General features: G+C 49.1%; 2 protein-coding genes across 7 annotated transcripts in view; one reads left to right on the top strand and one right to left on the bottom strand.

Annotated features, from left to right (window-relative positions):
* The window catches only part of TBC1D5 (TBC1 domain family member 5), a 546,696-nt gene extending 531,068 nt beyond the window's left edge, over positions 1–15,628 (top strand). For all 6 annotated transcript variants that reach the window (XM_060298634.1, XM_060298636.1, XM_060298635.1 and 3 more), the window contains 3 exons: positions 7,662–7,741; positions 8,549–8,683; positions 13,988–15,628. In XM_060298634.1, the coding sequence (XP_060154617.1) occupies positions 7,662–7,741; positions 8,549–8,683; positions 13,988–14,284 (512 nt within the window). In that variant the 3' untranslated portion in view covers positions 14,285–15,628. The remainder of the gene's footprint in view (positions 1–7,661; positions 7,742–8,548; positions 8,684–13,987) is intronic.
* Positions 15,629–15,724: 96 nt separating this feature from the next.
* PLCL2 (phospholipase C like 2) overlaps positions 15,725–24,266 on the bottom strand; it is a 194,470-nt gene continuing 185,928 nt past the window's right edge. Inside the window, exon 6 of the mRNA XM_030876358.3 lies at positions 15,725–17,314. Within this exon, the coding sequence (XP_030732218.1) occupies positions 17,135–17,314 (180 nt within the window). The 3' untranslated portion in view covers positions 15,725–17,134. The remainder of the gene's footprint in view (positions 17,315–24,266) is intronic.

Here is a 24,266-nt window from a genome sequence, read left to right as displayed (position 1 = left end):
TTATTGACCCGAAGACTAAGCTTCAGTGCAATACGCGTTGTTTGCCTAGTCTTCCCTTGGGTTTTCCTACGGATTGTTCCCCTCCCAGTGCTGAGTTTAGGGTCTTCAGCCATTCTGGCAGCTGGATGCAAAGTAGGACCCTTGATTGTATTTTCTGTGTGATCTGCTTTTTGCTTCTTAAGAAAATACTGAGCGCCAAGCCCCGGACTCAGTCCTTGGCCCTCAGTAGACCTTCAGTGACTGTACTTCCCTTCACCCGCCCCTCCCACTTTTCCAATCCAGGATCTGCTTGATCGGATTAGTAGCCCTTAATTCTTCACCTGAGAACTCTCTCACCTGCATCTATTCCTCAGGAGATAAAAATCAACCCTAATGTTGGCAGGAAAGCCTCGCATCGGCCATTCAGCCAATATTTCCTAAGTACCTGCTCTCTGATGTAGAAACAGGCTCGGGGTGAAGGAGGTTGGTGTGGGGTGAAGTGGGGGAGCGCTTTTCAAATAGAGCTCAACGTGTATGGAAAGAGTGGACCAAACTTCAAAGGAGGGAGACAGAGCGCAACAGAGAATATGCCTTGTTAGAAATACCTAAAGTGACACGTGGCTTCACAGGAAGCAAGCACAGTCCTCCTGGAGCACCAGTGATCTCCGAAACATCGGCAGGGACGGTGGGTTCAAAGTCAAGGGATGTCGTGAACCCACACCACCCGCATTTGCAACCAGAAGACCTGGAGTCCAGGACTTGCCGTGCAGAACTGTGCAGTTTCAGGAAACTTTCAGTCTTCAAGCCTCATCTCTGGATGACAGTTGCAAGCATGAAAGATGAAGCAGGAGAGTCCATCAGGCGGGTGCTTGCGGAGGGAAGGACTGACGCTTGAACAGCGTTAAGGTGGGCTTTGAAGAGGAGGAGGGTGTGGTGTTAGGAGGAGAGTAGAAGGGCCTTCTAGACGGGGAGTGGCATTGCAGGGACACCCAGAAATAGACGCCACGGATTAAAGGATGAATTTGACACCTACAAGTCTTCTCCTAGACCTGCCTTCTCCCAAGACTGGACAACTCTGGCACACCCTCTGTGGGCAGAAATCCCTTTGCTAATAATGGCCCAGCCAAAGCCAATAGTGACAAAGTACAGGTCTGCCCCCCTCCTTGACTAATGGTCACTTCTTAAACCACCACCACTCTCTGGACGCGTGTGACCCTGGGGCAACCATACACGTGCCCCCTCTGGTTTGTAACAGCCTGTGTATTTCCTCTGGGGCCGTCCCTTATTGTCAGAAGTCAGGGTGACTAAATCTCTGTCAGAGATGAGAGAACCTCTGGGAGCAGAATCCACTTATCTGGGTATTTAAGGAACTGGTGAAAGAAACAACAACAGCAACAACATACTAAGCAATAATAATCATAGCAAGGCAGCACGATAGACGTGGACCACTTCGATTATCTCCTCTAACCTTCAAGGCAGGTGTCACCCACATGTTACTGATAGGTTTAGTGACACACAGACCCATCAGTATCATGGCCCAGGGTCATCAAAGTCCAGGCTGTTGGATGACCACTCCAGTGCTCCAGAAAGCTCTGGGAGAAGTGATTGGTGTTCACTTCTCTGGGAGAAGTGAAAGGTGACTTCCTGCCGCTGGCTGACCTCCCTTAGGTCAGTTCCACCACCAGATAAAGGGCACTGGCATCTCAAGGCAGTCAAGTCACTGCCAGGACTCCATCCTGTGCCTTTTCGTATCTCCAGCTTCCCCATCAGTGCCATATGCATAAATCGTGTGTGTCAGGAGGGCTCAGGAGTCCAGCCAATCCGGAATCTGATCCTAGCTCTGTCCAGTCACGGGACCTCACCTAAGAGACCTGGCATTTCTCAGCTGGGCTCCCATTTCTATGATAGGATGATGGCCCTCATCCAGAAGGGTTGTTGGGATAGTCAGATGAGGTCGGGTGGCTGTGTAGACATGGAAGCTCCCGGGTGTTGAGCTTCTGCAGTGGCCTGGGTGCTGTGCTGTTTGTTTATGCTTCACACTAATCCTCTGGGGAAAGGTCTGTTATTACCCCTCAGGCACAAGGAGGTTAAATGACCCGCCCAGTTTCACCTCTGTAGACAGATGTGAGTTCTCCTTTTGTCCCCTTTTCCTGCCCTTCTTAACGAATATAGGCTTCTGTTATCTTTGTACCCGGCATATAGATGAAAACACTTTTATTTTAGCATTGAAAAGAACTTTAGGAAATTGAAAAAGTAGTTCGTGTGCCATTTCCATTATCCTTAGAGAGAGAGACCCATTTTTTGCGGCATTGACATTTCATTAAAAGTAGTGGAGACCCCATGGGATTGTGACGTTGATGAGATTTTTGTGTAATTTCCACAGAAGCAGTTAGTTCTGTGAGGTTTTCCCCTTTAGTTTCAGTGCCCCAACATCTTTAATAGGTAATGCTTAAATAGAAGGAGATTATAAAGAACATAATCTTCCTTCTACACAGAAACAAAAAGAACCTTTATATCATCATTTATATTATTCTGCCTCTTACTAGAAGGAAAAATGTGCACTACATTGAAAATTTAAACATTTCACATTTCTGCCTTCAATATTATAAGGTATGAAAAGAGACCGTTATTTTTTTCTATTTTTACATGCAGTGCATTTGTGACTGAGAAGTTCTATATTACTAAAATGGTTGTAAATGCTGCCTTGAATCAGTATATAGTGGAAGTGGCTAGGCGAAGAATTTACACGGTCAGTACTTTGTGAGGTAAATAAAAATTCTTGTATTCGGGACACCTAGCAGCCTCTGTAGGTGCCCTTTTGTTTTGACTTGGATTTCTGTACCCTGGATTGCACAGCTAGTCAGCTCCGTTGATTACAGGAGAGGTTTAGCCTTAAAATTAAGTGAACGTTTTATGTCATTTTATGTGGGTTTTCAGGGGAGAAGCTCCTGGTTTTCATCCCCTTCAAAAAGGTGAACTTTGATCCAATCCAAAGAACCAGGCTGGAGAGCTGCTGGGTGGGAGTGCACTGCTGAGGACACCAAGGCTCCGGGCTCCTGTCCTCCCAGGTGCGCCCTTGACCTTGGTCCCCTTTCATTAGAGGAACTGGATGACTTTGATCCTGTGTGACAGGTGGGCAGCGTGGCTGCTGTACTGAGTCGAGAAGTGTTCCCCCCAATTCATGTTCACCCGGAACCCGTGAATGTGACCTTATTTGGAAACAGGGTCTTGACAAGGGTCATGGAGTTGAGACGAAGCCGGGAGGAGGCACGAAAGCACACTTCTCTCCAGCCTGCAGGGAGCGAGGCCCCACCGGCACCTTGGCTTTGACTTAGCACCTCTGGAACGAGAATACATTTCTTTCGTTTTAAACCACCCAGTTTGTAGTCCTTTGACACGCTTACAGCCGCTACTCACATTAACCCCCAAAACAGTAGAACAGACACACCAGGAGGTTATTTATTTTTTTCTTAAGTCAAAGCAGCCCAGAGGCAGGCCCTGCGAGCAGGTATGGCAGCTCCGCGATGTGCCGGGGCCACGCCCACAGCGCTGGGCGGTGACCCTCACCCAGGCGCTTGCGAGGTGACCTGCAGGGTTCCTGCCAGCCTTTCAGGCAGCACGAGTGGGGAACGTAAAGGCCCCAAAGGCACAGACGGAGCCAGTCCCCGTGGGGAGCTTTCCAGAGGCTCCCTCCGCGGGCTTCCCTTACAGGTCTTGGGCTACCGCGGTGTCACGTGACCACCGCTGGCGGCGAGGGAGGGCGCACCGCAACCTCTGGGACCCGTCGGTGAGGAGGGGTTGGAGGGTGGGGTTGGGGGTCCCCCCCCCCAGCAGCCCCACCACCTCTTTAGACCTGAGAGACGGTGCAGCGGCCGTGGGGATCTAGGCTGTGGCTGCTGGCGTCTCAGCAAAGGAAAGCACAGGAAGGGAGGGGCCTTGAGAAACAGGGAGCGTATCCCCACTTAGGCCTGAAGGACCAGGGTTTCCCGACGCGCTCCTGCCCTCTGCTTCCCCAGCCTGCCCTGCTAGCATCACCACTACCCCTCTGGAGTATACGGGCCATGGGAGGCTCACAGCAAAGCAGGGCATCCACGAGAGCGTGGCTAGGCCTTCTTGGTTCATGGGATTTTCGGCCCGCACGGCCAGTGTGATGTGGTACGGCCTCAGGTCTGCAGTGGGAGAGTAAATCTATATACTTAAACTCGGGTGTGCAGAAATCTCGCTCTGAAGTTCCAGTCCCACCAACGGCCGTTGGAAGCCTAAACACTTGCCAGTTAGAGGCAACTCGATTTCCTACCGGTTAACCACCTTGTCTGGACCAAGGCCCACAGTTCGTTTCCCCACTCTGTCTCTTCTTCCTGCCCGGGTGGCGTCAGGATTCTGGTCTGTCTCACGTGTCCCTCTGTTATTTGAGTAAGGGCCTCTGAGTGCCCTCCGGGTCCTTGCCGGCCTCTAAGGAAGGCTCTGTTCCCGCATCTTTCTAGGCCTCTGTCCCCACTGGAGCCACTGACAGCCCTGTCAGCCAAGGCCTGTGGTCCTTACGGCTGCCAACCGTGGGTCCCACCACTACGTTGGAGACAGGCAGTCTGGCCAAGCCCTTTGGCTCCGTGCGATGTTCCACAGCAAACTCTCCAAGAGGCAACAGGAGACAAAGGTCCTGCAGGGCAGGACATAACCTATCACAGTTGCTCTCTACAGATCGCCTCTCTTCCTGGCCCCCGACTTGCCAGGTGCGGCCTCCGTTACTTCCTTGGACGGGAGAACCCACCGCGCTTCCTCCGGCTGTCCCGGTGCCCCTGCATCCGCTGGCTGAGGTTCCTCCCGGGGCCTGGGAGCTCTCCCCTGCTGCCTCTGCCTCCACGGCCAGAGCTGGGGATCTGCCCCCTAGCGGCTCAGTGGGGCAGGGCCACCGCCCAGCCAAACTGCCTAGGCAGCCCTGAGCCCCGAGCTCTGCCTTAAAACTGATTCACTTTTTTTATAAAGCAGAAACTAACACACCATTGTAAAGCAATTATACTCCAATAAAGACGTTGATTAAAAAAAAATGCCTAGGGCTTCCCTGGTGGCGCAGTGGTTGAGAGTCCGCCTGCCGATGCAGGGGACACGAGTTCGTGCCCCGGTCCGGGAAGATCCTGCATGCCGCGGAGCGGCTGGGCCCGTGAGCCATGGCCGCTGAGCCTGCGCTCCGCAACGGGAGAGGCCACAGCAGAGAGAGGCCTGCATACCGCAAAAAAAAAAAAAAAAAAAAAATGCCTAGAAGATTTGAAAGAGAATTCCTCAAGTTAAAAAAGAAATGTCATTGAAATTTAAAATTCAATAAATATTTGATACAATAAGGCTAGGCTGCTCTAACAAAAAGATCCAACAATAATTCGGTGCCTTAAAGGAGACTGAAGTTTACTTTCCTCCCACACAGTAGTCTGAGGGAGTGTTCACGGTAAACGTTGAGCCTCTATTTCATTTGGCCATTCAGGGATACACTCTCCTCCAGGTCCTTGTTTTCATCTATAGTTGGGGTAGTGAGTTGTCATGGGTTCCAGATAGCTAGAAGGGAGAAGAGAGAATGGAGGAGTTATGAATAGGTCTTACATTTCAATCCTGGAAGTGGTATACTTCGATTCTGTTCATGTTTCATTGACAAGTGTGCTCCTTGGTAATTCCTCCTCTCACCCCTCCCCCACCCACTGACCCCAGGCATACACTGTCCTACTTTCTGTAACCATAAATTACTTTGAATTTTCCAGAATTTTAAATAAATAAAATTATATGGTTAAAAAAAAAAAAAAAGCCAAGCAGTCCTGAGGCAACCCTGAAAGGCAACCCTTCTCAGTCCTCCCAAAGACCTACAGAACTGTCTCTCTGGTCAGTCTTCTGCAGTTGGTTGTCGTTAATGTCCTGTTGAGTGGATTTTATGATGGGTTTTTTGTTGTTGTTGTTGTTTTAATTGAGAGAGAACAAATTGTTACAGGCTTTTAAGGAAACCAGAAACATTCCCTCTCTAATTATATCTATTATTCCATTCCCATTCATCTTGCTCTCTTGTTCTGAAGCAGGCCTTTCTGTTAGCCAGAGGCTGCAGTCGCATTTTCTGAATAAGTTAAGGCTGCTGTTTTTCTGCTGCCGCCTGTAAGAGGACTTGTCAGTGTGGTCCCGAGATTTATTCTCAGCGAAGGTTCTAATCAACTGGCTGCACTCGTGTGGATAGTACCAGTCTTCGCCTTGCCCCTTGCTGGAACTACTTTTTGGAAGTATTGAGGATAGCAGTGTTCTGCAGCGCAGGTTCCAAGGATGTTTTTCCATGTTTGTTCAGTCGGTCGGTGAGTCAATACTTACCGTGCACCTGAAATGCGCCAGCCATTCTGCTGAGGGCTGGGGGTGTAGTCCTGAACCAGACCCTACTGGGGGTGATGGACCACAGATAAGCCAGCAGACGCCTGTGCTAACGTCGGGTGTGACAGGGCTTATTGTCGAGGCAGTAGAAGAGCTGGTGGTGGGAGACCAGAGGGTGGCCTGGGCCGCTTGGCTCTGCTCCAAGGAGGCCGCAGGGGAGCGGAGGGTGGACCCCTGAGGGGAGCGGGTCGGCAGGGCTCTGGGGACAGAGCCTCCAGGCCCCGGGGCAGGCAGGATGCTGGCCCCGCCTCTCCCGCCGCGGGCCGCGGGGGCCGGGCACAGAGCAGAGGAGCCCTGCGCAGAGACTGAGCCAGCTTGGTGGAGTGAATGACTGAGAACATGGCTTGTGAGGCCTTGTAAGTAGGGTATTGTTAAGGGCCAGGAAATAAGGAAGCAGGTGTTAACGGAGGGTGAGCCTGCCTACTGCAGCGATTCTCAATGTGGTGCTTGGATGGTATCTTTGTAAAAATGTGTTTCAATTCCCCGCCCCCCCCACCCCCGAACACAGTCTCCTGCGTAGCGCTGGGGAGGGGGCTTCCATTCCTGCACTCCCCCGAGAATCCCCTCCTCGGAAGCCACAGTCCCCAGCAGGACTGGGTGCATCCCTCAGGCACGCGGTGGGGAAGGCCGAGGTCCCCTGCTTGCTGAAGCCCTTGGTGGTCAGCTCAGCTTGGCGAGTCCTCAGATCAGGTCTGGCTGAAGGCCTCTCCAGCAGAGGCCACGCCTCCTGCAGGGCATAGGGAAGCAGCTCCCATGAAGACCCTGGGTTAGGTGTTGCTGACTCCGTGAGCTTGTTCTTTTATTTTTAACATTATGTTGAATTGACAACATACCGTACTGTTGACATTTTTTAAAGATGGTGTCTTTAATGTACGTCACCTGGGAGGACCTGGTCTTTATTTAGCGAGCGGGGTGAGGTAACAGCATTGAACTCTGAGAAGTGTAGGAAGCCCAGTGGAAACACCTCCTCCCAGCCGCTGGATGAATGCTCCACGCTGTTCACCACGTCTTAGGTCAGCAAGGGCGCCCTGGGCCCTCTGGAGGAGTAAGACACATCTGTCACCATGAGAGCACATCCGTGGGATGTTGGGGGAGGCTGTGTGTACCAGGCTCGGTGCCCCCGCGCTGTGCCCGGCACCTGCCCCATCTCTAGATGGGCAGAGCGTCCTTGGTGGGAAGAGTTGCTGTGAAACTTGGCAGAAGCCTTCCCCAGCTTGTCTGAAGTGATGGTGTGACAGCAGATAAGTTACACCCAGGCCACTAGTTACAAAATGTCATTCTTCTATTTTCAGTAAATATTCAAGAAGTGATACTACAAGAAAATTTGGAAAAAGAAGATCAAATTCTGGTTTCCCTGGCAGGACTAAAGCAGGTATGTCCATTGCTCTGACTTTGTGTCACACAGGCCACCCTTACAGTGCCTGTTGGGGAGGTCACCAGGGCACGGGTACCGTGACATCAGAGCAAGTGTCCCCTGGCCCTGCGTCTCCTCCCAGACAGAACCCTCCTGACTCTACCTGCTCACGGCCCTGCTCCGCCCAGCAATTACGTCTGACCAGCCTGCAGCCCAGACTGGTTTCTCATTTCCCACCCCTGCCCCTTCCTCTTAGCAAAGCTGTTCCGTTTGCTCCTTATCGAAGCTGCTGTGATGTGTGTGGTCCAGCTCAAGTCCAGTCACTCATCACGAATGTCCTGGGAGCACAAGGCATAAACGACCACCTCCTATAACAGGCCTCAGCCCCTCAAGGGCCGCAGTGACTCGACCCTTGAAGGACCGAATGGAACAGAAATGTCAGTGAAGAGACGCGGCCTGCGTTATTAGCCCCCAACTGGGGTGGGTGGGCCCCTTCAGAGGCTGAGGGCTGTTCCGTGGAGCCGGGTGTGAGGGCACGCAGTGCTTCCTGCTCTAGGATAACCACCAAGGGCGTGACAGCCCGTCTGCACCTGTGAGAACCTGGCCATTCAGGCTGTGGCGTCTTCCTTGGTCATTCATAAGTCAGCGGTTTTGATATAGAGCTGGATTTTTTTCTCCTGTTCTTTCTGATGGTCATAAATTCATATCCACACTATAAAAGAACCGTCGATGACAAGTCTGATTCAGATGGATTCGAGGTTTAGCTGACATTTAAAACCAAACTCATTCATCTTTCTCATGGATTTTCTTCTTCTTTGAAAACAGATCAAAGACATTCTAAAAGGTTCCCTGCGTTTCAACCAGAGCCAGCTGGAAGCCGAGGAGAACGAGCAGATCACCATCTCAGACGACCACTACTGCTCCAGTGGCCAGGGTCACCTGCCCAGGGCCACCAAGCAGGTACAGGCGCCTGAGAACACTGTCACATCAGCCTGAGAAGGAAGGGGGGGGAGGGATGCACACACATTCAAACTATGGATAACACGAGCCCACCAAAGCTACTTCACGTGACCATGTGTGAAGTTCAACTGTAAAATACAGGTGACCTAAGCCAGGGGTGATGTACCCAGCTGTGCAAGTTGTGTACTCCAGTGCCCTGGGCAGTGCCCTTCAGCATAGACTAGCGTCTCCTGGAGTTGTGCAGTGCACAGCCTACACACCTGTACGCAGCAGCTTCGGCCTGAGCCTCCTGCCAGTCCCACCGTGCGGTGTTAGAAAGCTGGATCTCTGCCTCAGTTATTGGTCAGTTGCCTTCAGCCGATGCCTCCATTCCCCTTTAGCACAAGAAGTGCTGTCCATGCTTTCCTAATGCTGTCTTGAGTGTACTTCACTGGCCTGGAACCTTTTTGGCCTTCAGGGGGAAGGACTTCTCAATGTCCATCCTCTCAGCCACATAGGTCAGCAATTTTTTTCTGTAAAGGGCCAGAGAGTAAATACTTTAGGATTTTCAGGCCACATGTGGTCTCTGTCACATATCTGTTTTTGTATTTGGTGTGCTAGCTTGCTTGTTTTTACAGCCCTTTAAAATTTACAAAACAGAAACAGACTTGGAGAACAAACTTACGGTTACTGAGGGAAGAAGGTTGGGGGAGAGGGATAAATTAGGAGTTTGGGATTAACATATACACACTACTATATATAAAATAGATAACCAACAAGGACCTCCTATATAGCACAGGGAACTCTGCTCAATATTCTGTAATAACCTAAATGGGAAAAGAATTTGAAAAAGAATAGATACATGTATATGTATAACTGAATCACTTTGCTGTACACCTGAAACTAACACAACATTGCTAATCAACTATACCCCAATATAAAATAAAAATTTAAAATATATATATGTATACATAAGCCATTCTCAGCTTGAGAGCCACACAAAAACAGGCCACAGGCTGGATTTGGCCCACGAGCTGTCGTTTGCTGACCTGCGCTCTTGGGTGTCAGCATGGTGTGTAATTTGTTCTAACATAGAATCCCAGAATTTTCCAGTTAGGAAGGATCGAAGGAACACCTGCTCGTTTTACCGGTGAGGAATTGTTTTCTGAACCCCTGTCCCAGTTCAGTCAGCTTCCAGCTCCACCACGCTGCCTCCCGGCATGTGATCTGATGGGACTAAACATTCCTAATAATATTCTTGTTAAAATGGTGTGCAGAGTTTCATCTTGAAAATCTCCCATTAGCCCTCATCTAAGTTACTTTCTCAAAAACTAGCATCCAGATGCTGGTAAATTGTATATTTTTTATGACTTTAAAGACGCAAAATGACATCTTAGAATGGGACTTTTTCAGTTTTCAGAGTACTCTTCCAGAAGAGAACCCTGTGTGGTCCGGTCATCCAGCTTTAGAAGGGAATTTTCAGAGAGCATTTTGAGTCTGCATTTTAAAGCCACATGAATCCAACAGTAACATTGCAAGCTTGCCTCGATTAGTTCCTCCAGATTCCCCTTCCATGCCCAGATGTTTAATTTTCAATAATTAGTTATTTATTCACATATTATTGAGCTTAGGCCCACCCCCCGACCATTTTTATTCGACAATTTTATTTTAAAATTTGGCGTGATATTTTTTTTAGTTGAATGTCTAAAAATACCACAGAAAAAGAGCTTTGAAGAACACTAACAAATTTGCTAATTGAAAACGTCTTGAGTATACTTTGTAATCGTCCTTCCCAGTTTTCAGATTTGTAAGAACCTACCAGTTGCCAGCGCAGCCCCGGTGGACCCAGTGCAGCCTCCACATGAGCTGGCCGTGAGCCGGGAAGGGCAGTGCCGTGTGATAGGCCCTCGTTCCCGCAGAGAACTGGGCTCACCCCACCTTGGAGCAGAGGACTCGGTCCCCCTGCCAGTGCCCCTCCCCACCAGGGACTTAAAAGGGCTCTTCTGGGCTTCCCTGGTGGTGCAGTGGTTGAGAGTCCGCCTGCCGATGCAGGGGACATGGGTTCGTGCCCCGGTCCAGGAAGATACCACATGCCACAGAGCGGCTGGGCCCGTGAGCCACGGCCGCTGAGCCTGCGCGTCCGGAGCCTGTGCTCCGCAACGGGAGAGGCCACAGCAGTGAGAGGCCCGCGTACCAAAAACACACACACACACACACACACACACACACACACACACAAAACAAAACATAAAAGGGCTCTTCCTTTGTGGCAGTGCACGCACCCCACTCCCCCCTGGGAAGCTGGTAGAGATGTGGCTCTTCTTTCCCTCTGATTACACATCTTCTCTCGAGCTCTGCCAACAGCAGAGGGGAAATTGTGTTCTTTTTTTCTCTTTTTAAATTAGTTTATTTTTGGCTGTGTTGGGTCTTCATTGCTGCGCGCGGGCTTTCTCTAGTTGCAGTGAGCGGGGGGTACTCTTTGTTGCGGTGCGCGGGCTTCTCATTGCGGTGGCTTCTCTTGTTGCGGAGCACGGGCTCCAGGCGCGCGGGCTTCAGTAGTTGTGGCTCGCGGGCTCTAGAGCGCAGGCTCAGTAGTTGTGGCGCACGGGCTTAGTTGCTCCGTGGCATGTGGGATCTTCCCGGACCAGGGATGGAACCCGTGTCCCCTGCACTGGCAGGCGGATTCTTAACCATGGCACCACCAGGGAAGTCCTGGAAATTGTATTCTGCAGGGTGAAAAGAGCCTCATTCAGTCCCTCCCTTCCACAGTCTGTCCTTCACACACTCCTTTGTGAATCTTTGGGAGGTTTTGGATGGACTTCACTCAAATCCACCACAGCAGAAGGAGGGACTTGGAGGACCCTTGATTCATCAGTCCATCAGCCCGTATCACCTGCCTCCCTGGTCTTTGGTCCCATATTTTTATCTGTGGTCCAGAACTGCGGGGGGCTAATGCAGTAGCCACTAGCCACAGGTGTCTACTTAAAATTCAATTTAACTTCATCAGGATCAAAGAGAATTCAAAGTTAATTCAGTTCCTCAGTCATACTAGGTGCCTCTCCAGCACTCAGTATCCTCATGTGAGTAGGGCTGCCTGCCTGGACAGCACAGAGAGGGGACATTTCATCAGCGTGCGCGGACCATTCCTGTTGAACGGCACCTGCTTCCACTGCGATCCTAAATCAATCTGAGCAACAGGAGTGGTGGGCTGGCAGAGCGGGGAAGGTGGCCATGCTGGCCAGCTGTAGGCAGGACTGACATGTTGAGAAACTTTTTATATCGTGTGACACACGCCTGTGTTTGGCAGAAAGAGAAGACCGACCTGGGAAATTACAAAGTTTCTGTAAAGGATAGAAACGGCACCAGGTAGTAGCTGAGATTCCTATGGAAATCCAGAGAAAAAGCTTAGTTGGGTCTAGAAAAAAAATTCTAGGTGGGAATCCAGAAGAATGGGGTGTTTTCATCTGCTTGTGATGTCGGCCAAGTCTCCAGGCCTCTGACCTGGGCTTCAGTTCTTGGTTCGTAAGATAATGGTGCAGTGGGGTAAGAAGAAAAGATGGTTGCAGAAGCCCTGGCAGTTCTAACGTGCCTTGTCTGGGCCAGTCATGGCTTTATCCGGAAACTGGGGGGAGGGCGGCGTCACTCACCGTTTATAACTTGACTCCACTGCTTTTCCAGAAACAAGCCAGATAATTAGTGATGGTAGGAACCATCTTTCCTTCTAGTCACAGGCTAAAACACGTTACAGGTGTTTCTCCTCTTCAAGTCCTGCCCATGTCCTCACCATATGCTGAAGGCGGATAGGTTATCTTGGCATTTCTGCAGTAGAGACACGGCTCTGAAAATAGGACTGTCCTTGCTCTGTTGTCAACCTCAGATAAGCTCCTGAGTGGGGTGGGAGGTCAAGGTTCTCGCGGCTTATAGCTCAGCACAGCAGTCACATGAACAAAGCACCTGCAGTCTGGGGGTGGGAGGCCAAAGCCAAGGCCTGACGTGCACCCGCGGACATGGACGTGGGGGGACACCCTCCCCTGAGGCCCCCTGGCCCTGACCACCTCACAGAGGGCAGTAACGGGATGAGAAAGGGCCATCTGTCTCACCAAACTGCCCTAGTGCCATTAGGGATCACATCCCCTTCTACTGCAGGGCCATGTGCTGCATGTCTCTTCCGTTTTGTAAGAATTGCTGTGTTGACAGGCTATAAACAGCTTTACAACTTGAGGCCTGCTGTGTCTCAGCACTGGCATCTTTAATGCCATTCTGTTCCTGTTCTCCGATTAAATCTCTTAAAAGTAGGCGAATTGTCAGAGGGGGAGACACCTGAGCCATTATTTATCCACTGGCCCGCATGTCACTCAGGAGAACATGAAATTCAGAGGGGGCCTGTCAGTCACACCCAGATTCCCTGAGGAGTGTTGCTGACTCTCTGTCCAGGCTCTGCCCATAGCCCAAAGGTGGTCTTGGCCATGCTGGAGCCAGAGGTCCCCGGGGGGCTCTGTACCCCTCCTTAGACCTCAGGCCCTGCCCCAATTCCCCCCCACCCCTCGGGGAGAGTAGGCGGGCGGGGCAGGCAGCAGGTGTGGCCACTACATTGGCTTAGTTGGCCGTGGGCAAGGGCTCTTCCTGCCAGGCTGGAACATCCCTGGTCAGACTGTGGCTTTACTTTCATCCCAGGGCTGGCAGGAGCTTCTCTGATCTTAACCCAAAACCTTGACCAGTGTCCTTGGATGTCAGCTGTTTTTGTTATAAACAAAACACATAATTACTCAGAAAGAAAGGAAAATAATTGTAGAGTAAAGCCATTGCGTCTCTATACTTTTTGCAAAGGACCATTACGGGTTTCTGTGTCTGTAGAAGCTCCCAGCCCCCTGCATTGTCCTGAGAGACCGCCGGCGCTCAGCCAGGATGAGCCGGCTGTGAGATGTGAGGAGATGGAACACATTGGGCTCCCCCTGCAGCCCCCTTGCAGGCGGTAGTAGCATCACTGCAGATGGGGGGTGGGGGGCACACTGGGGAGCCAGCCTGGGGCCTCATAACCATCTGGGCGCGTCACTCACTGCGTGGCGGCCACACCCGAGGGCGGGGGCGAGGACGGACACGCTGTCCTCACCCCACGCCCCCTCACATGGGAAAGCTGGCGCCCCAGGAGGAGGGTGATGAGCAGGGCAGGGCCGCGGGCCGTGTGCTCCGCTCCCCAGGCCCACAGCTCCCATCAGAGGGGCCTCCCTGCGTCTTTCCGGGGGGACCGTGGGGCCCCCAACCTGCTCCGCATCTCACCGTCTCACCGGTTCTTCCCTCCCCCCCTGTGCTCTGACTCCTTCCCAGGCCCCTTCAGCAGCGCCGCCGGGGCGCAGGGAGAAAGGCGACATGGACGACTTCATCCTCGTCTCCAAAGACGACGAAGGGGGCAGCGCCAGGGCGCCCCCGGTCGGCCAGGCTCAGGCCCCGCGGCCCCTCCGGAGCTCGGCCCGGCGCGCCCCGGTGTTCTCAGACCCGCTGACCGGCCCGGCCTCGGCCTCGGCCTCGTCCGGCAGCCCCAGCTCCAGCCCCAGCCCCGACGATGACAGCAGCGGCAACAGCAAGGACTCGGGCTTCACCATCGTGAGCCCCCTGGACCTCTGACCGCCGCCCGGCCACCCCCGCAGCCCCGTGAAGACGCCTCTGAAACCCAGCCTCTTCCCAGCACGCACGTGGCCTTGGTGCAGCCCTTTAAACCTGCGGAGAGAAGCAGGGGGCCCGCTGAGCACGCAGACCTTCCCCAAAATGCAGACAGCTTTTCCCTGTAGCTCACCCGGCCCCGCCAGTAAGGTCCCCAGCATCACACTCACTGTCCAAAAAGACCAAACCACAGCTAGAATCACTTGCTCTGTCCTCTCCTCGCCAGCAAAGAAGGTGTGGCCACACCATCCGGTGTATCTAGAAGGAAGAAGTGGGTTTCAAATCTTCCCTCCCCCGGAGCATCAGGCATAGGAAAACTGATTTCAAGAAAACACGCTCTCTGGAAATCTATATCTCAACCTATTTCATACTTCATTCCTCCCTTGGGAAGCCATACAGTAGAGGCCAGGCGCAGCCAAAGGGACTAGAACTAGTGGAGCCCAGGGCTGGACGAAACCTCCCAGATAGTTACAGGGTCTAAACTTAGGAATCATATTTACCTGCCAGCCGGTTCCAGTTTTTTTCATTTGTTAAAGAATACATTTCTAAACCTCAGACCACATCAACTCTGGCCATCACTGCCCCTCCTTAAACAATTGTAATTCATCCTTTAGAATCTTTCACAGTCAGAAAAGAGGGTCACTTAGCCACGAATAAGCCATGACTGTGTGCTCTGCTGATTTTGGTCACCGTCTTGAAGGAGACAGTGCTCCCTGGAGTGGGATCTAGACAAGGAGGAGAAACACTGCGACTTGGGGAACAACTCCCCAGCAAGTGCGCCTGCTTTCTTCCTTTGCTTGGCTTATCCCTTTGAAGAGAGGGGTCAAACGAAGGCTGACTTTCTTAGCATGGAAACATGGAGCAAACCCTGGGCTGGGTCACTCCCCCGATAGACTTTGTGACCTCGGGCACCGCATTTTATTGCTTTTGTCTGCAACATCTGCATCTGGGAAAGGACACATCAGATGGAATGATCTCATAGACCCCTTCGGTTTTGAAGTCTGCTGATTCTAAAAGCCTATATGAACCCTAGCCAATGACAGGTGCCTTGGTCTCAGAGTCATTTAAGTCACATATTAGATACGATCTGCCATTACTATAAATGTAGCAATTTTTTTCAATTTTATAATATTTTAAGTCATTTTTTTATGATTTCTGGATTGTCACTGAATATTGCGATTTACTTGCCAGCTAAGTTCAAGGATTGCTAGCCATAATCTAAATTACACATTATTTTATTTCTCAGTCTACAAATCTACTTTTAATTCTTTACTATTTTCTACATATTTTTGTTTTTGTTTTTTTTTTCCGACGTAGAGTTAATTTCAGAGCTAAGAGCCTAAGCTGCTGGCTGGTTGCTGGCTGGTGTGAGCAGGAAACCACACTATTATTCAAGTAACAGAGACGTTTAATTTTCTGACTGGAATGACACTGAGTGAAGACCAGTGGAGAGGTATACCTTAATTTAAGCACACGATCAGCAGGCAAATGACAAGAACTGGAAAAAGGAATTGTTTTATAAAAGGATATTTCAGGGTCTGGGCATAAATAAATTCAATATATCAGCCTGACCACCTCCCTAACTGTGAGGAAGTAATGAGGTGCCAAGTTGGGGATTCCACAGAGTTATCTGGCTTACCTGAGTCACTGAAAAGAATATGGACAAATGGAAAAGCGGCTATCGAAGGTTTAGAAAGCTTTTACCCTTCCAAAATGTGAGCGCAGTTTGGTTTGGGAGGAGCAGTAATTAGGCTTCAGTGTCCAGCAGGTTTTCTAAACTAGCATGAAGTTTCACTGATTGGGACAATAAAGTCTTGGATTAAAGACTCAGCTGGCCAGTGGAGCATGGCACCTGCTCCAGCCCCTTCACCTGCCACTGGCTTACTGTCTGCACCATGTCCAGGCTCACTCCCCTACGGCAGGAATCAACAGGCTGAGAAGGGGGACGCAGTGTGGGTTGTTTTACAGACAGCTGCCACTATGTAAAGTCATGGCTGCTGTATGTACTAAGAGCAAAATGTCAAGCCAGACAAGCAACTTATTTTTGACAAAGCTGTTCACCAAGTAACTGGCCACTCTTCTTAAGAGTAGAATATCTTGAACTGGAAGTGTTTAAAAAGTTAAACTTTCGTTAAATTCACGTACTGTTATTGGAGAAATATCATAAAATACCTTTTTAATGTGACCACTACTTAACACAATGAAAAACTATGTCCAGTGTGTTGCTTCCAGGTTGGTTGCCTTTACAGTGTGTACCCAGCAGGTGTCTCCAGCCAGGAGTGTCCGTCCAGCTGCAGTGCCCTTGAACCTAGTGGCTGTCCAAGTTCAAGACTGCTTACATTCTCCTTTGTAACCATGGCTCAGCAGGCACGCCTCCAAAAACATCTGGAACCCAGAGACCCCAGCAATCATACATAAGTAAAACTTGTAGATTGTTTTTCCCCAGTAAATACTAATTAGACCATACAGTCCATCTGCGTCTTAAGACACTGTTTTCAGTTAGGAAAATGTCGTCTGTTTCTCGCTGGAACTAGAGTGGCTAGTCTGTTCACACTGGAACTGAGTTATGATCTCTTTGTATACAAATATAGCATATTTGGGCCAGGAAGAGAATTTCTTGTTAAAGAGTTTATTTGCCTCCACACGCAGGGTTGCTACATACATTCACAGTTTTAATAGACGGCAATTAGCTATTCCAGTTGTGCTTTAAAATCCCCAATATTATTTTTCATTAATGAGTGCAAAGCAAATGTCCCATCTGGCTACAATTGGTCCTAGAGTTATAAATTCTGTAATCATCTCTAGAAGGTGCCCTCATTCTCCAGTTTCATCGTTTGCTTTTTCGGGTATGACTTCAAGGCTCCGGCGTGGCTTCTGGACGTCGGTGTTTTCTGTGCCTGGTTTATTGAGTCCACAGGAGACAGCCGCATAGTGGATCTGCTTCAGGTTCTCCACGGTCTCGTTCTTGGCGTACTTCAAGAGATCCGCTTGTCCCTGTGATAAAACATGCAGTTAGTTAGACATACATTGAGAGATGAGACGTGACTTGTGGTTACAGTTTGACAATATAGGTCTTCCACTGAAATAGAAATATTTTGCTTCCGCAAGAGGGCATATTTATTTCTGACCAGCACCGAATCCAAATAGGTCAATTTTAACAAAAAAAACAAGTTTGTTTTCCCGGTTCCCAACACCAGACTCCAAGAGTGTGCTGCCTTTTCAGTCCTTTCCGTTTTCTGGGTACTTTATGTTTACATACGTGGAATCAAGCAGGCAGGGCTCTTGATGAATGTCCAGGGTGATCTGCCCGCCACTCACCTGGGGTTGGGGCAGAGAGGCTGGAGCAGCCAGGAGAGGAATGACCATTGGCAGATGCAAAAATACCAGAGCCAGTGACCAGCCATTGTCAACACTTGGCCAATCAACAAACACTGTCTGACCACAAAAGATGTCCTAGTTGTTAATACATTAAAAATATTTCAAATCACATCTGTTAGTGTTGTGCAGTTTTTGAATCCAAAATTAATCACAATTCAGGGCTCTTACTGAGCTGAAACAGCAGGGATTCTGCATTTCAGTGAATTTTGTCAAAGCTTTCTTGCCAAAATATCAGAGAAAAACAGTTGCCTTCCTTCTGAGGTGAGTGGCCGCAGAAACTCTCCTGCCCTCGGCCACCACCGTGCAGTGGCCACGTGGCCGAGAGCTAGAGAGCCAAGGGCCAGCAGACACCTTTCTTCCCGATGCACACAGTGGCGGCAAGAGAAAGAAGCGGACACTCACACCACTTTGGGAGTCTGAAAGAGGCACAAAAGTGTCAAATATTTTTTGTTTTCATGCAAATCGGAATGCAAGTTATGAGTGGTCGGACCTCAGCACGTCTGGGGCCCACGAGGACTTCCGGGCTGTTCTGGAGCCGAAGTCCCCAATCCAGGAGGGCTCACCTGGGTGTCTGCTCAGGGGCACAGCAGACCTTGCCTTCACTAATGTAACCGCCTTCCCGGGACAGGCCCTTCCCCCATCTCCTCTGCTTTAGCTCCTCCCTGAAGCACCCAGGTAACAGCATCTGGTGCACAGGTCCTGAGTTGTTTCACAGATGTGAAAACCCCTCACCAAACGGAAGGTGTTAACTACTTGATGACCCTGAGCACACAGCCCCCAGGCCTCCTGGAGCCTAAGCACTGATCATGTTAACTCCTGTGACACCACCCTGTTACCTCTCCATCAGCCAATCAGAGAACTGTGCATGAGCTGATCACATACCCTGTGACCCCCTTCCCTCACCTGGCCTTTAAAGATGCTTTGCTGAAACCTTTCGGGGAGTTCAGGGTTTTGGGGGCACAAGCCACCCTTCTACTTGCGTGACCCTACAATAAACCTTTCTCTGCTCCAAACTCCAACGTTTTGGTATTGTTTGGCCTCACTGCGTCGGGCACACAAACGCGTTTGCTAGCAATTTTGGTGAGCCAGCCGAGTCTGTGCATGTGACAGGTCGACCCCAGCCAGAGGCAGCCCCTTCCCTGAGGCCCAGCAGCTGCCACAGTACACTTCGCTCTGCGGATCTCGGAGGGACTATCCCTGACAGGTGCTGGCCACCCCTCGGCACAAGGCTGTTCGGAACCGAGAAACGTCCAGAGCTGTGGTCCACATTCAGTGTCGCCTGGGGGGTAAGTCGCTCCAGCTTGCGCAGGCTGGGCTCGTATGTGATGACACCAGGGTATCCTTTTTTTTTTTTTTTTTTAACTTAGAAAGTATTTATTCAAAGAATGTTGATATATATAAAATTAAAAAACATTTCAAAATTCCATCAGGTTGTTGTTTTTTTTTTTTAAACATTACAACTACATCTTTCTTTTGCGGAACACGGGCCTCTCACTGTTGTGGCCTCTCCTGTTGCGGAGCACAGGCTCCGGACACGCAGGCTCAGCAACCATGGCTCAGGGACCTAGCCGCTCCGCAGCATGTGGGATCTTCCCGGACCGAGGCACGAACCCGTGTCCCCTGCATCGGCAGGCGGACTCTCAACCACTGCGCCCCCAGGGAAGCCCTACATCTTTACTAGACCATCTCTACTTCTTTTCAGGGTATTCTTCTCTATTGTGTTGGTTTTGCCTGTGGTGGAGCATTGGTTGGGATTTTTCCCTTTTTTGAACTAGCCTTGGTCATTTATTCAGCTTCACCTCTGATGGGACATTGGCTGGGTTTCTCCCGTTTTGTGGCTAGGGACCTATGACCCTGAGAGACCCATTTGAACCGCTGTTTGCTTGATATCTGATAACACCAACCGTGAATAATTAGGTATAGATGATCAGAGCTCTGTTCCATCTTATAGTCCCCTGGGGTATTTTTGCAAAACTTGGAGATCTTTAGCTATGCTCCCATAAATGAAAGAAAATATATTTTTTGAAACATTGTGTGGCCTCAATACTCCCTGAGATCTGTCGAACAATGGCCCCTAACGGCTCAGCTATTGTATCAGAGTGGGTCTTTTGCAATTGCTTTTATCTTGGAGGGCTGGGGGTGGGGGGGGTGGATGTATGTGAATGAGTGTCTCTGTACCTGAGTCCAAATCCTATTCTTTCTTCCTCGTTTTGCTGAAAATGAGGTTTGTGAATGTGAGCAGATGATATACATTATCGTCTATTAGTGTCATTTGTTTGTTTAAACTTCACTGGATATTTGGGAACTGGAAAAAAAGAAAGTTCAAAAATAGCCCAAGATGGCTGGGTTTTATGTAAGTAGTTAGAAGAGAAATTTGCATTTCTTTTCCTGTGCCTTTGAGATGTAAATGATCTCTCCAGATATTTGGTAACGTGAAATTTTAGAGTTGTGCTAAATTAAGTTAAATGATGGAAGTTCATCTGGTTGTTTCTAGATAGGAGAATTAAGGGGCAAAATAATATGGATATAGAAAGTGATGGAAGGTTTGTAGAAAAGGAACTCTAAGAGTTTGTGCATGGTCAGGATAGACTAAGTTTAGACTGAATTTAACTTAAGTAAATGAAATTTATTATTAAAAGTAAGCTGGTGCAAGACTAGATTTTTTTCTCTCACTGGTAAGAGGACAAAGTTTTCCTGGAATGCTGCCATTGATACCAGATTGAGTTTCTGTGCCTTTCAGTGATCTGTATTTGCTTTTGAGATCTCTTCTCATTTTGGTAAAGGAATAAGTATTGTCTCACAATGACCTATGATCTTATTTGACCAAGTGTTTTGAAACTTTTTGACAAACTTCCCAAATATCAAATTTTAATTAATTAAAAAATTTTGACCTCCAGCTAACTTTGGGATGCTTTGGCGAGCCCCCAAGGCATCTCAGAGAAAAATATTAAACTAACTAGGATTGTTTAGTATGTTAAATTACATGGGAAGCATTGTCAAATGACTGATAAGCCTCCTCAGATTATACGGTATGGATAAATGTTTTTAATATAGACATTCTAGAAATTATAGAAAGCTTCTGAAATTTGGATATGTCCTGGTATAATGTTATAATTTTAGTTGATATCTTAAAATGTTGGGGAGGAACCAACATGGCAGAATAGAAGGACGTGGAGCTCACCTCCTCCCACAAACACATCAAAAATACATCCACGTGTGGAACAATTCTCACAGAGTACCTACTGAACACTGGCACGAGATATCAGACACCCAGAAGTGTCTAGAAATATCTCCTCATAACTGGATAGGATGAAAGATTTTTTAAAAAGGAATAGGGATGGGACCTGTGTCCCTGGGAAGGAGCTGGAAAAGAGGAAAGAGTCCCACACCCTGAGACGCTCCCTCACCAGCGGGGCTATCAGCTGGGACAGAAAGGGAGCTTCAGAGGCTCGGAGGAGAACACAGCAGTCGGCAGCAGGCAGAAAAGAGAGAGACCAGCACAGAGGAGCCGAGCTACCTCGCAGCACTCCCCAGCCCGAGACACTCACCTGCTGGTATGTGCAGGGGCTGCGTGCTGAACCTCAGGCTTCAGAGGACAGACCCAGGGAGAGGACTAGGGCTGGCCACACGGAGACAGCCTGAAGGGCTGGGGAGTGTGGTACGGGTGGCAACCAGGGGTGTACGTGGAAGAAGCCCGGGCCTGCCATAGAAGCGAAGCACCACTGCTAAGGGGTGAGTGAAGGGAGGGGCGGGGCCTGCCCCTTAGCAGCCTCCTTCTTGGTGCTGCTGCTATGAGCTCTGGGAGCGGGACAGCAGGTGTACTGTGGCTGGGGTGGGTCTGGCCTTAGCCGCTGTGGGCTTGGTGGGAGCACACACGGAGGCAGAGCCTGGGCTGTTTCCAAGGCTCCCACGGCGAGCCCAGGTGCATGACTGCTGTGCTTCTGGTACCCAACTTCAGTGGCCTGGCGTGTTGGGATCTGTGCTGTTGGCTTTGTGAGCACAGTGCCTGAGGGACCCTGGGGCCAACTGCCTGCATTCCCGCAGCGGAGGTGGGGCTAAGGGCAGTGCCGACAACAGTGTACTTTGTGAGCCCAGCCAGGCGACACCACAGAGCACACTCCCCTGTGGACAGCTCTGGCGAAGCAATACTCAGCAGCTCCTCTCCAGAGGGAGTGCTCCAATCCCACCTATCTCACACTGCAGCTCAGAAGCAGATCTGGGGGCTTCTGCTCCAACAACTGTCGCTGATGGGGCAGCGACAGCCATAGAGCAACCCAGTGCAGACTCTGGTCACCACACCACCACCTGTCAAGCACAAACAGTCAGCACACGCTGAGGAAAGAGGTCACAGACATCCATACCAAAAACAGCCCTTGCGCCAAAAATATTAAATGCACACAGGCTATACAGGGACACTCCCACATAAAAGCAGCCCTCCAAGACCACAGTAGACAATTGTTTCTCCTAAACTCACAGAGTAAGAGAAACATAAGTAAGATGAAGAAGCAGAGGAACCACTCCCAATTAAAAGGTCAAGAGAATTCCCCCAAAAGAAGAAACAGACCTCTTCAGTCTAACAGACACTGAGTTCAAAAAGGAGATAATGAAAATATTGAAGCAATGTACAAGGCCTATTGATAGAAATGCAGATTCCTGTAAAAAGGAGGTAGAAAGTATAAAGAGGAACCAAGAGAAATTAGGAAACTCATTCGCCGAGATGAAAGCTGAGCTAAAGGCTATGAATAACAATGAATAATGCAGAAGAACGAATAAATGATCTGGAAGATAGAATAGTGGAAATCACCCAATCAGAACAGCAGACAGAAAGGCAAATTGAAAGAAACAAAAAATGAGAGCAATGTAAGAGACCTATGGGATACTAATATAAAGCATGCCAATCTATGCATAATAGGGATTCCAGAAGGAGAAGAAAGAGAAAGGGGGATTGAAAATGTAATTGAAGAAATTATGGCTGAAAACTTCCCAAACCTAAAGAAGGAAACAGATATCCAGGTACAGGAAGCACAGAGGGTTCCAAACAAGATAAACCCAAACCCAACCTACACCAAGACATACTATAATTAAAATAGCAAAAGTTAAAGATAAAGAGAGGCTTCTGAAGGCAGCAAGAGAAAAACAAAGAAAGACTTAGTTACAAGGGAACCCCCATAAGGCTATCAGCTGATTTCTCTACAGAAACACTGCAGGCCAGAAGGGAGTGACAAGATATATTCAAAATCCTGGACGGGAAAAAATCTGACCTAGAATCTACCAGCAAGATTACCATTTAAAATAGAAAAGGAGAGAAAGAATTTCTCAGATAAGCAAAAACTAAAAGAATACAGCAATACTAAACCTATCCTACAGGAAATATTGAAAGGTCTTTAAATAGAAAAGAAGCAAGAAGCTATAGGAAAGAGAAAATCACAGTTAGAAAGTAAATCACTTAAGCCAGTACACAGGTTAAAATGCTGTATGTCACAACTTCATTAAGCTTCTTTTATTAAAATGTATTTATTTAATTTATTTATTTTTGGCTGCATTGGCTTTGTTGCTGTGCACGGGCTTTCTCTAGTTGTGGTGAGCGGGGGCTACTCTTCGTTGCGGTGCACGGGCTTCTCATTGCAGTGGCTTCTCCTGTTGTGGAGCACGGGCTCTAGGTGCGCGGGCTTCAGTAGTTGTGGCACGTGGGCTCAGTAGTTGTGGCTCGCGGGCTCTAGAGCGCAGTCTCAGTAGTTGTGGCGCACGGGCTTAGGTGCTCCGTGGCATGTGGGATATTCCTGGACCAGGGCTCAAACCCGTGTCGCCTGCATCGGCAGGCGGATTCTTAACCACTGCGCCACCAGGGAAGTCCTCATTAAGCTTCTTTGTCAAAAAACATTATAATCAGATCTCTAACCTTGCCTTTTTAAGTCCTTTATCATTCATAGACAGTTAAGCTGATGCTTTGCAAAATGCTTCATCTCTAAGAAGAGTCACAGAAAGGACTTTTTAACAATCGTCCTGCTAAACTAGATTTTAAAAGTCTAATAGCAACTCTTGACTTCATAGAACTGTTAGTAAAAAAGAATTAATTATATAGGACTGAGTAAACTGATGAATATGTTATAATTTTTTGGTTTTAAGGAAACCTTTCCCCTTAAGCTAATTATGACTTACAGCAATTTGGTAGATTTTACCTTTGTAATCACAATTGAAACATTTATTTTTTCTCTCTACCTGATCTCTCCAGATACTGGAAACTCTTAGGTTCCCAGCAGCTTTATCAGGTAAATTAGGAAGGGTACTTCCTAACAGGTACAAAAATCTCGAGGTACTTTGGGGACCTCAAAAAGTGAGGAATTCACCTACATCTGTAAGGCAAAATCTATGAAAAGCCCTTGGCATGGCTTTCCTGGCCCTGAGAGGGCTTTTAAAATTCCAGTCTGAGACTCCTTATGAAAAATTCCCACACAGCCAATTGAAAGGAGCCAATATGATCAATTAACCAGACTCATTTTGCAAACAAACTAATCTTAATTTGGCTGTATTTGATGAAAAATGAGGGTAATATTTAGAGAGAAAGAGA

This window comes from Globicephala melas, chromosome 4 (assembly GCF_963455315.2).
Source record: "Globicephala melas chromosome 4, mGloMel1.2, whole genome shotgun sequence".
In the NCBI taxonomy this organism is placed as follows: Eukaryota; Metazoa; Chordata; class Mammalia; order Artiodactyla; family Delphinidae; genus Globicephala; species Globicephala melas.
The sequence above is the reverse complement of the archived record's forward strand: the minus strand, read 5'-3'. Positions and strand labels throughout refer to the sequence as shown.